Source organism: Ornithorhynchus anatinus, chromosome X1 (assembly GCF_004115215.2).
Source record: "Ornithorhynchus anatinus isolate Pmale09 chromosome X1, mOrnAna1.pri.v4, whole genome shotgun sequence".
NCBI classification, from domain to species: Eukaryota; Metazoa; Chordata; class Mammalia; order Monotremata; family Ornithorhynchidae; genus Ornithorhynchus; species Ornithorhynchus anatinus.
In genome coordinates, this window is record NC_041749.1 from 112,605,050 (window position 1) to 112,619,658 (window position 14,609).

Sequence of the window (14,609 nt, forward strand, 5' to 3'; positions counted from 1 at the left end):
AGAGATAATGTCAGTTAAAATAATGTGTTCCCGGAACGTTATAGAACTGTTTCTTGTAGTGACTTTATACGGGTATCTTGGAAAAGGGGTGGGTTTGGTTTTTTTTTAGCTTGGGAGTCAGGGATAATCTTTTTTTAAAGCAGACAGCTGAATTTCATTGTCTTTATTTGCGAAGCTCCGCACAGAACTGGCGATCTTTTCCTCCATTCTACTTTCTGAGGTTTTTCCAACACCCCTGCGTGACAGGCGTGCCCCCCTCCCCAAAATGCACTATATCTCATCCCTCAATCCCCTCGGAGGTGGAGGATGTGCCTGATGTTTGCAAAGTGGGGCAGGATGGTTTACGGAGCGCTTTGAGTGGAGAGGGATTTTCTAAGGAGAAAAAAAACGCAAGCAACCCAAACCAAACGAAACAACAACAACAAAAAAACTGCATGGGGAAGTCATGGGTAATCCAGGGGCCGTGCAGATCGATCTGGGGTTCGGCGGCAGAGTTGGGGGGCACACGCACGGCGGCGGGGAGGTGGGGGGGAGTTTCGGTGCAACTGTGCCTTGTGGTCAAACAGCAGGATTTCCCTTCACGGACGTGATAAACAGCAGGAAAGCACCGGAGCTGTCACTTGGATGCTTTCGCGCCCACAGACCGGTCCTCCCGGGGGCGGTGGCAGAAAAAGTCGTTAGCCCCGTCGGGGCCGTAGCCTTCAGATACAGTCTCCTTCGCGTTTTTTCAAAGCCCTCCCACCCCGGTCCCTGGGTGATTTAAACGATGTGCCCTGGGAGGACGATCCACTTCTCTTTGGGATCCAGACCCTTTCCTCTCCCGCCCGAGGGCTCTTCCAACGGGCCGGCGGTTGCACGGAGCGGCGGGAGAGGGGTGCAGAAGCCTCCGGGATAAGCGGGGCGAAGGCGCGAACGCCTAAGGGAGTAGAAGCCTCCTCCCGATCGCTTTCTCCATCCCCACCCTTCCCTTGAGCGGAGTCCCTTCCGAGGTGCAAACTCCGGGCCGCCTTTTCCGGTTGCCGTGTCTCCAGCCCCAGCTGACTGGCAGCTCTTGTTTACCGGCCAGAGACATTAGCCGGGCAGATCGGTGGCTGTAAAGAGGGGCCGACGGAGAGGGAGAGAGAAAGAAGAAAGGGAGGAAGGTGGTGGTAAAAAAAAAAAAAAAAAAAAAAAAAAAAAAAAAAAAAAGAAAAAAAAAAAAGAAAAGAAAAAAAACCCCAACCCCACAGAAAAAGAAGTGTTTGCACGGGCGAGAGTTCAGCCTCTAAGTTCCTGCCCTTGCTTCGGGCGTCCCTAGGCTGACTCTTCTGCAGGGCTGGGGCAGCGGGCTGTGCCCGAGGACGACAAGCAGGTTGGCCCGAAGACCCAGCTTCTGGCCGGTGAATGATTTGGGAGCTCAGGAGGAAGGGGACAGTGGACGACGAGGACCCGGCTCGGAGGAGCTGTTCTCCCGGGCGAGGGCGGCGGGGACTCCGAGATAGGGGAGTGGGGAGTGTGAAGAGTCGAGCCCCTGGGACTGCTAGGGGAACGGGCTCATGCTAAAGGGGCGGCGGACCGAGGTGTTGCCCGTGGGGTGGATTCTGGATGCGACTTAGGTACCGAGATAAGCGGAGCCCTGAAGAAAGACCTCCCCCCTCCCCTCCTCCGCCTCCACCGCCCCCAGCCCCGACCCCCCGAGTAGGAAGGAGGAGGCGATTGCTGCTGCTGCTGCTGTTCCCACCCCTCCCCCCGGCGTGCAGGAAACCTGCAGCTTGATTCGGTGCTTATTTTTAGGAGTAGTTGTTTTTGTTTTGGTTTTTTTTCCCTCCGTTCCCCCCGGACACCTCGTTTTTCCTGAAGTCGGGGCTGGGCGGGAGCATTTAAAGGGCTCTGAGCCGGCGCCAGAAGCTCATCTGCTCCGGAGGAGAGCGAGCAGGGGGTTTGGGACCCATCGCCAAGCCACCCCAGGAGAGAAGAGAGGGGTGGCAGCGGCGGTTTCGAGCCCGCCCTTTCTGCCCCGGAGGTGGTTGAGCCGGTGCCCAGAATGGAGCCCCCTGGCTTTCCGTGCCGCCCGCTGCGCGCCCTCTGATCTGCGCCCCCAGCTCATCCGCGACCCGTGGGACAGCGCCGAGCCCGGCGGCGGCGGCGGCTTCCAGAGTCGGGGACCATGGGACCGAAGGCGACGGCGCTGGTGATGGCCCTGGCGCTAGTGCTGGGCGGTTCGGGCAGCCCGGGACGGAGCCAGTACGAGGGGCCGGGTGAGTATCGGGCCCCGCGCCCCGGGTCCCTCCCGCCGGGAAGGGGAGGGCGCGGGGAGGAGGAGTGCGGCGCGGGGAGGAGGGGGAGGGAGGGGAGGTGCCCGGCGCGGCCTACTCCGCGCTCCCGGGACTCCGGGGTGGGGTTGCTCGCTGCCGCCCGGACCCGGGAGGATGGGATGGTGAAGCCAAAATGGAGGCGGCCGGTTGCGCCGAGGCCCCCGCGGCGGGGCTCTGGGAGCGTCGACACCGAGGGAGGAGAGGGACGGGGGCGCCCCCGGCGAAGGAGGAGTGGGAGGCGAGGGAGGGACGCGCTCCCGGGGCTGGACCCCCTCGGCTCCCCGAGGGACTCCCTCCCAGCCTCTGACTGCCCGCCTGGTGGTAGTCACACACCCCCTCGGGAGGTCGGCGTCGTCGTCCTCTCCTCACGACCCCAACCCTCCATCCCCCCATCTCTCCATGCCCCCATCTCTCCATCCCCCCATCTCTCCATCCCCCCATCCCTCCATCCCCCCATCCCCCCATCTCTCCATCCCCCATCTCTCCATCCCCCCATCTCTCCATCCCTCCAGTTCTTCATCCCCCCACCCCTCCATCCCCCTCCCATCCAAGGCCGAAACAGCTCACCCTCCTGAGGTACCAGGCTTCCCCGAAGCGGCTGCCGCTCCCTCATCCCCTTCTCTCAAGCCATTCCTCTCCGCCCTCGTCCCCTTCCCCTCTCTTCACGTACGACCACCACCCTCCCCAGGCATTTCCTTAATCTCGCTTTGCGCCCCCCGATCCTGTTCCCGTCCCCCAAAGTATCTTCGCTTCCCGCCCTACCCCGGACAGTTATCCTCTCGCCGGTTCGGAGGCAGCCTCCCTTCCGTAATTCTGCCCCTCGAGCATCCTTCCTTGCGAGCGCCGCTTCCCTGTTTCCCTCCCCCTAAAGAACACCAAGTTGTCTTCAACTAATGGCTTTCTCCGGGTTGGAGACTCCCCAGAACCGACAAGGGGGCAAAACCGGTTCCAGGAGAGTACTGCCTGTTATCCACTGTAAAGCCCCTCGCTGCAGAAAACGCCAAGATGCTCCCGAATTAACCATTAGGACTCTCTTAAGAGGTTCCGCCTACCCCCGGACAAACTTTTACCATACGGTCTTTACATTTTTATATCCTGTCTAAATGTCCATAATTTTCCATTTCCCTCCTGAAGTGTTTACTCGGTTAAGAAGTATTTAGCAGCCGATGCCTTGAAAGATGCCTAAAGAGAGTTAGATGTTTTCGTGCAGAGAAATGGAAGTAGATTTTCGTAGAGCCCCTCGTGTAGTTAGTAAATGTGCAACCGGGAAGCCGATCAAACTACTGATACCGAAGTAGGGGAGAGCCGATAGAAGCTCGAAGGAGGGTTTTCGGACAGCCTTCTCGAAAGTTAACACCCTCCTGTTTCTCTTTCCTCTAATGCTCTATCGCCCCTTCCCAATGTGTGAAACTTCATTAAAAAAAAATTGACCCCGTTTAATGTTTATTTACTTCTTCCTTTTAAAATGGCCTGGCGCAAGGCCTAGGAACAGTGTTACTCCCATATGGCATCTAAAACAACCCAATTCCCTGAAAGGTGTAAAGAAGGCTGACCTTTTGTGCAATAGTCGCACTGGTGGTTCTGGAGAAGTGGAAATATTTAGTAGGAAAACACTATGCTCCCGGGATTATGTCTTGGTTTTATTTTTCTCTTCTCCTGTCTTTGGTCACTCTCTTTTAGATGGGTAGCACCCCTGGACCTTACAGGTACTTTTCAGGATCAAAACTGTGCCCTTTCCAAGTCACTAAAAGAAGCGGCTTGAAAGCTAAAAACATATGCTGCATCAATAAAAGCAAAGCAGTGAAGGAAAAAAAAACCACATTGTTGACATCAAATATGCCGCTTTTCTTGTCAAAGGACTATCTGAGGAGTTTTTTAAAAGATAAGATTTTTTCATTTAGGAAAATCTGTAAGATTTTTCCAGTATCTATTTCAGTATGACCTGTATTTCATCTATTCTTTTAAGGAATTTTAAGGGTGATGAAACCTAAGTTTCAGGATAAAATGGGGAGTTAAAACTCCCTCCTTTTTTAAGTACAGCCCGTTCTCCTGTAACACAGGGTGTGTTCTTACAGAATCTCCCATTAAGGGACACTCACACCGTGTTCAGCAGTCCAACACTGCTTGCGCACGGCTGTTTCGTCTGACCCTGCGTCACGCTGTATCTAGTTATGTGTGTTGAGGGTAAAATGTTCCCTAATTCTACTAAAATGTAGAGTGAAATGCCTAGAACGGAAAGTGCCTTACCTGCCCGCTTTCTAGTCCTGTGTCTATTTGCTTCATTTCCCTAGTAGGTGATGGGCTGCTGTTTCATGCCCTCTGGCTTCAGAAGTTAGTATACCTTAAATGCAATCAATCAGTAGTATTAATTGGTCAGTCAGTCAATGGTATTTGAGTGCTTACTTTCTGCAGAGCACTGTACTAAGCGCTTGGCAGAGAACAGTACAATAGAGTTGGAAGACACGCTCCCTCCCGCAACGAGCTCACAGCCCAGAGGGGGAGGCTGTTAACTGCTTGGAAGAGTACAAAAGAAGCAAAAATAATAATAATTGTGGTATTCATTAAGCACTTATGTGCCAAGTGCTGGTGTAGATACAGAATAATAAGATCGAGCACAGTCCCCATCCCACATGGGGGTCCCAGACCAAGGGGTTGGGAGAAGAAGGAGTTAAGATAGTTAAGCAGTGTGGTCTAGTGGAAAGACCTTGGGCCTGGGAGTAGAGGGCTGGGTTCTAATCCCAGCTTTGCCACTTGGCTGCTGCGTGACCTGGGGCACGTTCCTTAACTCCCGGGCCTCAGTTTCTTCATCTGTAACATGGACACTCAGTACTTATTCTCCCTCCCACTCAGATCGTGAGTTCCATGTGGAACAGGGACTGTGTCCAAACTGATTATCTTGCTCTTACCTCAGTGCTTACTACAGTGCTTGGCACTTAGAAAGCTCTTCATAACTCACCCCCCCCAAATTATTAATTGTTAATTTCCATTTTTACAGGAGGAAACTGAGGCACTGAGAAATTAAGTGACGTTCCCAAGGTGACCCAGCAGGCTAATGGTGGATCAGGGAGTAGAACTCATATCTCCCGACTAGAAAGCAGTCCTGTGCTCTTTCCAACAGGCCATGCTGCTGCCCTCTCCCTGGCACGATCTCTGCCGTCGGAGAGTTTACGGTCTAACAGGGGAGACAGATGCACAGTTATTTACCAACAGGAGGGAAAAATGCTGGAAAGATAGATGAGTGAATAAATAAATGCTTAAATGGAGTTTGTAAGTCAATATGTACAAAGATACACTCACAGCCACTCGTAGTGCAAGTGCTGAGGTGGTAGTTGGGGGAAGAAAAAATTAATCGGGAAAACCTCCTGGAGGAAGGGAGATTTCAGGAAGGACTTTGAAGATGGGGAGAGCTGTGGTCTGGAGGATTTGAAGGGGGAGAGGTAGAAAGGAGTTCCAGGGAGAGGGGAGGGCATAAGCAAGGGGCCAGAACATGAGACAGTGAGCAGGTTCATTTGGGAGAAGTCCGCGCAGTGACGGGAGTGGTGTGTGATTAGAGTAGAAAATACTAGTAATTTCTGTTGTCAAACCCTACCCTAAGTGCTGGGGTAGATACAAGTTTATGAGGTTAGACACAGTCCTCCTACCCTACATGGGGCTCACAATGTAAGGGGAAGAGAGAACAGGTACTTAACTCCCATTTTATAGATGATGAAACGGAGGCCCAGAGAAGTTAAGTGACCTTTCCCAGGTCACACAGCAAGCAATTGCAAGAGCTGGGATTAAAACCCAGGGGCTCTGTCACCCAAAGCTGGGTGCTTTTTACTAGACCAGGCCACTTCTTGAGGAAAGCTTCCTGGAGGAAGGAAGGTAAATAGAAAAGAGTGAGCTGTTGAAGACCCTTGAAGCCAGTGGTTCAGAAGTTTAGTATGCATTAAATATGGAGCTTTGACCAAACTCCTAGAGCTGTCTGTGGCTTGATTAGAATGGCCAATTGCCTACACCATTATGATTGATTCTTGCTGAAGTAGGGAAGTGAACCATAATCAGTTAATCAGTGGTATTTATTGACCACTTACTATTTTGCAGAGCACCATACTAAGAGTGTGGGAGAGTACTGTACAACAGAATTAGCAGATATGTTCCCTGCGCATAACAAGCTTACAGTCTAAAGGATGAGGCAGACATTAAAAATTATGCATACACATATATATATATATATGTATATATAAATAAAACTATAAACCATAGTGAAGTTCTGCCTCAGGATACATGATCTGTACCAATGGTGCACCTTTCATATCATTGCAGTACGATCGGGAAGACTTATAGTCAGGCCTTTTGACCCTAGTGGTCCATTGCTAGGCAACCCTCAATAAAATACTACCATTTTGAGTAAATTAGATTCAGTACTGCTTGAAGAATGAGAGAGATGTAAAAAAAACCCCACATTTAATAGGTCATTAATTTGTAATTTGGACTAATAATTTGCCCATTTTGGGGAAAAAAAGTAAAGACAAGCTAATTTTGATGAAAAAGAATTTCTACTTCTGTGGCAACCAGATCTACACAGCATAATTTGAACTTTTTTTTTTTTTTGCTCTGAATGAACCAGTTTGACTGTTTGCACAGCCTAATTTACCAAAGAATTGTCAACTCTCCACTTAGTGTTAATAGACCTCACCTAAGATTACCCTGGAAGTTCCCCCAGTGGTATGTTTTTGGCAGCGGAAAATGCTCAACAGTTAGAGAGCTGTGTTAAAATGTATTCTTAGTATAGTCATGTCTTTTTAAGTAAAACTTTCCAAGGAAATTTTTACTCCAGAACCTACTTTGAAAATCTAGCAGCTACTTTGTTAGACTAGGTCGTTCTTATGTTTTGTGTTTCTCTCACTACCAAGGCATTTATTCCACAGGGAGGAAATAGTTGAACATATTTCTTAACTGTGAATTGCTATTTGATTCTTTACTCTCACAACCATATTTACTTTGCACAAAAGTTGATGCGTTGGTGTATTTAGTATGTGGTAATTCCATTTCATAATTAAGTTTTGAATTGGCTTTTAAAAAATAAACATTTTATTTCTGTCCATAATTTATAATGTACCTTTTTATAATTTATTCCTATTTAAAAGTGCGAGTAGTTCACTATTTGATAACCGGACTGATCATTTTTCAATTAAAATTGCATTTAATCGGATGAGTGCAGGATACATTTTTTAAAAACCATCTAATTTTACCTTTTCCATTCCGTTCACAACCATATTTATCTTGTTTGAAAGTTGAGTTGGTTTATTTAGTTTGTGGTAATTCCATTTCGTAATGAAGTTTTGAATTGCCTATTAAAAAAAAGCATGTTTTGATTCCATTCAATGTTCCTTTTGAAAAAATTTTCATGATTTATTTCTCTAGAATTAATTGCAAGTAGTTCGCTGCCTATTCGATAACTGAACTGATAATTTTAAAATTGAAATTGCATTTAATCAGATGAGTATGGGACAGATGAGTTTTGAATTGACTTTTAAAAAATGGGTGTTTTGTTTCCATTTGACGTCTTTTTTGAAAAAAATTTTCATAATTTATTCCTATTTAGAATTAATTGTGAGTAGTCCACTTACATATTTGATCACCGGACTGATCGTTTTTCAATTAAAATTGCATTTAATCAGGTGAGTGCAGGACACATTTTAAAACAACCACCTCAATTTACCATTTCCAGTCTGCTCTCAACCATGTTTTCCTTGCCCGAAAGTCATTGTGTTGGTTTATTTAGTTTGTGGTAATTCCATTTTGTGATTAAGTTTTGAATTGGCTTTTAAAAAAAGAATGCTTTGTTTCGTTCAACGTTCCTTTTGAAAAAAAATTTCATAATTTATTCCTATTTAGAATTAATCGTGAGTAGTTTACTTACATATTTGATAACTGGACTGATCATTTTTTAACTTAAAATTGCATTTAATCAGATGAGTGCAGGATGCATTTTAAAGCATCCATCTCAATTTATCTGTTCCATCTGTTTCCAAGTGGGGATTTCTTTTTATCCTCAAAGCCAATGAGAAAAATTTTCAACCAAAGCAGTTTCCAATGTTCCTACTAGCTTTTGCCCTGACAACAGCTTAATATTTACTTCTTGCCAATATTTTGAAATGGGACCTCTATACAGTACTCTGAGTTGCTTGATGAATCAGATTCTAAAAGAGTCTATCAGTTGTGAAGTTTGGAATGGAAAGGATGTAATGGGCAGTGAGGCCCTGAGATTTAAAAAAAAAACCAACCCAAAAAACCCCAACAGAAATGGAAACCCAGTGCCCAACTTTGCTCCTTGGTAGACACTTTAGGAAGAGCGTTACCTCTGACTACTTGGAGACCACTTAATGCATTATTGCATCCAGTTTTTGTATAGCTTGGGGCTTGCATTCTTACAGAACTCCACCTGAAGACATGCGCTTGCAATATTTACCCCTGTGTTTGACGCAGCCTGCAGGTGCACAACCATTTCTTCTGACACCGCATCCCGCTGAATCCAGATGGCGCACATTGTAGAGGGAACATTTCCTAATTATTTTGTCACGTTCTATACGAGACGCCGAGTGGAAGCGTGTCTTCTAGCAGAACTGAGTGTACTTGAGGGTCCACGCAAACCAACCCAATGGTCCTCTGGCAGTCCGAATGCTACTTCCAAGGTGCCTAGCTTACTCTGGAAGAACTGGGCTCTGTATTTGGGGCTTTATTGTTGACCGGACATATCAACTTGATATATATGATTTCAGCTCTGGCTTTAGAAATAAAAATGTAATTTAAAAAATGTAGCCGATGCCATCTTGATTATTCAAGCAGACCCAAACTCTTCATTGACTCTGAACTTTTGGAGAATAACGATCATTGTTTGTGATATTTGTTAAGTGCTTCCTATGTACCAATCAGTCAATGGTATTTATTGAGCGCTGATTGTGGGCGGAGCACTGTATTGAGCAGTTGGGAGAGTACAGTACAACAGAGATGGTAGATTTGTTCCCTACCCACAAGAAGCTTATAATCTAGGGGAAAGCATTGTTGGAAGTATTGGGGTAGATACAGTGAAATCTGATCTGGCAGAGTCCCTGTGCCACGTGGGGCTCTCAGTATAAGGGGAATGGAGAACAGAAATTTAATCCCCATTTTACGAAGCGGCAACCGAAGCACAGAGAAATTAGGTGATTTGCCTAAGGTCACACAGTGGGCAAGTGGCAGAGCCGGGATTAGGACCCAGTCTCCTGTAGTGCTGTTTTTTTTCCACTAGGCCACATTGCTTCTCACCAGTGTGACCCAGTCACACTGGTCAAAGATGGGGCAGTTTGCCTTCAATAGGACAGTTATTTACTCAAAGTGAGTCTTCTTGAAAAATAATTTTCTTCCTGCAGCTCACACATCAGTTTTCCAAGAGCAAGATCACATATCCTGGCTCCACCACTTGTCTTCTGTGTGATTTTGGGCAAGTCACTTCACTTGGCTGGGCCTCAGTTGCCTCATCTATAAAATGGAAATTGAGACAGTGAGCCCCACATGGGACAGGGACCGTGCCCGACCCGATTTGCTTGTATCCATCCCAGCGCTTAGTACAGTACCCGGCAATAGTAAGCACTTAACAAATGCCATCATTATATACTCTAGTTCTCTGTAGGACTTAGAGTAACCAGGAGAAAAGGTTCAAGGCATTGCCTTGCCAGTTCATATTGTTGAATCATTAAGATTAGTTATCCTCTGATGTTTACTATAAACCACATTTAAGTTCCAGAAATTTCTCCTAGTTTAAGACAATATTTTGAATACCAACATCTGCCATCAACTCTGGCTTCTACATTCAATACCTTAAGGGGATTGCTACTAAACTAGTTCGAACAGGAGGCACTGACTGACTCTGTTTATATCCAAGAACATCAGTTCCTTGTAATATGTCTCTTTTGCCTCCACCCTCCACCCCCACACCTTTCTGGGAGGGTTGAAACATTTGTTCACTTAATTATGTTGAATAAACTTATTCTGGAAAAAAAAGAGTGATCCTTAACTTTGAAGGAAAAAAAAACTGCTTTTGCTGCTCCCTCAGCTTCTCTGATTGCAAAATGGAGTTATCCTGAACCCTTGATTTCATATCTGGAATGTCTATCTTGACCTAAGGTTCTTTCAAGGATCTTATTGTCTCCAGTTAGTTTGTGCATCATACTTTTCTTAGTAGAATGTTCCCAAATAATTGATGCCTGCAACCTTGAGTCTGCTTTTTAAAAGTAGATTTTTCCAATTTTCATACTAATTTATTATCATGTTGAATGCTTTCTTGAAAGTCTGCTTTCTTGAAGGAAACATACTTAAAATGTGGTAAAAAAACATCGTGCTTAAACTACGTTTTGTTGTAGTAACTAAGAATGTAGTAGTTTGCTATGAGAAGATACAAAAGACAGAGATCAAGCTGGCAAGTCTAGTTCCAGGAATAATACCTCTAGAAGAGATTTGATTTTTCTTTCTGCAGCTGAGTCTTATGAAACAGTATTTTTAAGGCTATAACCTTGATTCCCTTGAAGAAGATTCGGATCAATCAGTGCTATTTATTGAGTGCTTACTGTGCACGGAGCACTCTACTAAGTGCTTGGGAAAGTACAATACATTGATCAGTCACATTTATTGAGCACTGTACTAAGTGCTACAACAGTGTTGGTAGACACATTCCCTGCCCACAACAAGCTGAAACTGAATTAGGAAGGAGCATGTTCTAGCGGATAGAGCACCAGCTTGGGAGTCAGAAGGACCTGGATTCTAATTCCGGCTCTACCCCTTGCCTGCTGTGTGACCGTGGGCAAGTCACTTAAATTCTCTGTGATTCAGTTACCTCATCTGTGAAATGGGGATTAAGGCTGTGAGCCCCATGTGGGACATGGACTGCATCCAAATTGATTAGCCTGTATCTACCCCAGTGCTTTAGAACAGTGCCTGGAACATAGTGCTTAACAAACACCATTAAAAAAACCCAAAACATAGCAGCATAATGATTCAGTATAGGTCAGTAGATGAATTAGGGATGGACTAAGCATCCATTAGTCATTATCTAGGATTTTCAGTTTTCAGAGCGCTACAAACTATTAATAAGCTCATTCCCATGTTTTTATTTATCACCAGATGTGTAACTATCTACCTGAAAAGGCGAATCTAGGTTTGTTTGTTCTTAAATAAATGCATCACATGATTAAAAACATGGAGAAGCCTGTTTCTCCTCTGAATGGGCTGTTCTAAGCCCACAAGGGATCATCACTGTCCACATCATCAATGGTATTTATTGAGCGCTTACTGTGTACAGAGCACTGTAGTAAGTGCTTGGTAGAGTACAATAACAGCAGAGTTGGTAGACATGTTCCCTGCCCACAGTGAGCTTCCAGTGTAGATATGCCTAAAAGGTCTTCACCAGAGAGCAGATGGGAAAGAAAATGTACCCCCCGCCTCCTTTCTGTGCCCGGTGGATGCTGTACGTCATTTTTTTGGCCCCATTTAAGGGCTCTGCCTGGAGTAAGGTCGTGGGCCGTGTTGATCCTCTTCTCTACAACAGCTCCCCAGAGTAGCGTAAGGAGTGGCAAGGAGTGGTGTTGGAAAGAGCCAGCAGAAAGGACAGGCAGAGCGAACTGCAAGTGGTGATTCTTTGCCTGTAGTAGGCCCATCCTGCTTTCCCCTCTATGATTCCCGAGGGTGGACTCCTTCGACCTCTGGAGTTTGACGCAAGAGTCGGGCATGGTATTTGTTTGGAGAAATTGAAATGGTCACTTTTGAAAGTTTTAGCAATCGAGCACGTTCAATTTCTAGTGGTTTAATATGGGAGATCTGGTATCCAGGAAGATAAACAACAACAGAGTTTTTGACGGACCCAGTTTTGTGGCGTAATGGCATGTCTTTTGAGGAAAGAACAATTAGTGACTGAGATGTTGTAGACCTGAGTGGGTTTTTTTTATGGTTTTTCTTTCCTCAAATTCTTCTTTTCACCTTGTATTCCCCCAGCACTTAGAACAGTGCTTTGCACATAGTAAGTGCTTAACGAATACCACCATTATTATTATTATTATTCTTTTGAAGGGTGAGATTGCTGGAATTGACCTTTATTTTTTCCAAATTAGTATATTTAAAAACTGCCAGCAACTTATATACCTAGTGTTTTAGGAACAGCCTCTAGGTTGCTGTCGGACGGTTCCGTGCCTTCTTTGAGCTTCCAGTGGGCCAATGGAGATTGCGCGGAAGGGAGCGCAGGGAGTTCATGGCCTAAGAGCCCGAAAGGGAAATGTCGGTGTGAACGTAATGCAAGGGTGGCCCCCGAGAGGAGAGGAAAGAGAACGCGTGAGAGCCCTTCACTGTTTTCCTCTCCCATGGTGGCAGTGGCCTTTTGTTCCCTCCTTGTGAAAGGATAGGGTCAGTGTCACATTCTCAACCTTTTGGTCATGGATGGGAGCTGCCCACACTATCTGATCTAGAGTTTACCTGCAAGGAGGCAGCTGCAAGGGTCCATGATAAATCCCTCTTCTTTAAAGGCCTCTCTCTCTCCCTTTTCTCACCCTCATCCCCAGTTCCTCTCATCCCCTCCACCTTTCACTGTCTCCCCAGACTATTATCTTTTCCAGTCTCAGCTCCGGAGGGGGGCCGGGGAAGAGAGAGAAGGGGGAATTTTGTTTGTTTTTTTTTTTAAAGGAAACATAAGGAGAGAGTAGAAGAATGCTATAGCTTAGTCGAAGAATGGGTAATTGTGCAAGTATAATATGGTTCTATTCTTTAGGTCTGTGTAAATAAAACGTGAAGGAAATTTTTTTTCATGGAATCTCCTGCTCTTGTACTGACCTCTGCTCTTCCTTACCTGTACACTCAACACCCGTTAATCCTTTAAAGTGTTGCTTGGTTTTCAGTGACCAAATCTTGTCTATTGGTTGTTCCTGTGGTTTCCTAGTGTTGACTACCAGCTCATTAAAGAGGTTTTCTTATAATCTGCTTACTGGATTTTTTTTTCCTTTGCTCTTCAAAGCCTTTGATTTAACTAGTTGTATTTCATTTTGTTTTACCCTTAAAAGGCCTCTTGTTCTTGCTTTTCTTAGCCAGGTGCTAGTTCAGGGGCCGACAGATGGGGGTTCTTGAAAATTTGGGGTTCTTTGGAAGTCAAAAGTGTAGCTTCTGGGCTGCTCCAAGAGATCATATTCCCTTTGAGAGTTTCAGCTCTATCAAGTTTTGCCCCCCACCCTCCACCACAAGTGACCTTCCTTTTTGGGTCACTCCTCAGCGCTCTGAAAGAAAATTTTCCCCACCCATCAATATGTCTAGGGCTCAACAAATGAAACTCTTCCTGTGTAAGAGAGGAGTTAAAAAAAAAAATCAAGGTTGAAGAATGGGCTGCCCCCTTAATCCTATGTATAATTAGCAAACACAGCAGGAGGCAGAGAAGTATTGAGAGACTACATCAAACAAACAAACAGATAAGCCAAACACCAGCCGAGAACATTTGACAAGTGGTAATTTTGTTTGACTGGTGAACTAAGCCAACATTGGTTGAGCCCTGATCATAACATTTGTAAAGTGGAATGTTAGTAAAAAAGGCTGTGAGTTTTCATGGAGGTGACTTGGATGGAGTACAGTGCTCTGCACACAGTAAGCACTTAATAAATACCACTGAATGATTGGAAGGGAGGTGCAAAGGGAAGGGGTCCAACCCAAGAGCACTGCTTAGACATTATATAGGCAGTTGTTTAATTTTCAGAGACCTTTCGTTAAATGTTTATACATGTATTTTTATTTATCACCAATTAAGTGACTGTTTACAAAAGACAACTTGGTCAAATACATGTTTTTAACTCCCTATCATTTGTCTTGTGACTTTCAAATTTGTGAAGATGCCCTCAGAGGATCCATCAATTTGGTCACCCCTTGTGAATTTTTTTTTCCTGAGAAAAAGAAGGCCAGAAGGAACCATAAAAGGTTGTCTAGTCTACCACTGTGCCCCCAAACAAGATTATATGCAAACCACCCCAGGAAGATAGCTATTGATACTTTCTTTTAAAACCTCCAGGGAAAGAGACTATAACTTTCAAACCATTCAACTTACCAAGGAAAGTTCTTCCTAGTGTCCAATTTAAAGATCCATTGCTGCAGTTTAAACCTGTTCCCTCAGGTCTTGGCTTCCTTGTAAACTGAGAGTGACTATTCACAGTGACTCATACAGTGACCCCTCACATACCATCCCAGTGTGTTAGGTGGTGTGGAGAATATTAAGATGCAATTCCCGTTCTTAAGGCCTTATGCCAAAAAGACAAGGCAGAAAAATTGATAGTA

At 45.5% G+C, this 14,609-nt stretch overlaps 1 protein-coding gene across 6 annotated transcripts in view; it reads left to right on the forward strand.

The window, feature by feature from the left end:
• The first annotated feature begins 816 nt into the window (after positions 1–816).
• INSR (insulin receptor) overlaps positions 817–14,609 on the forward strand; it is a 176,961-nt gene continuing 163,168 nt past the window's right edge. For 2 of the 6 annotated variants that reach the window (XM_029050241.2, XM_029050242.2), the window contains exon 1: positions 1,177–2,237. In XM_029050241.2, the coding sequence (XP_028906074.1) occupies positions 2,147–2,237 (91 nt within the window). In that variant the 5' untranslated portion in view covers positions 1,177–2,146. Of the gene's footprint in view, positions 2,238–14,609 lie in introns of all 6 variants that reach the window. The other 4 variants (XM_029050237.2, XM_029050238.2, XM_029050239.2 and 1 more) reach the window with 4 other exon arrangements.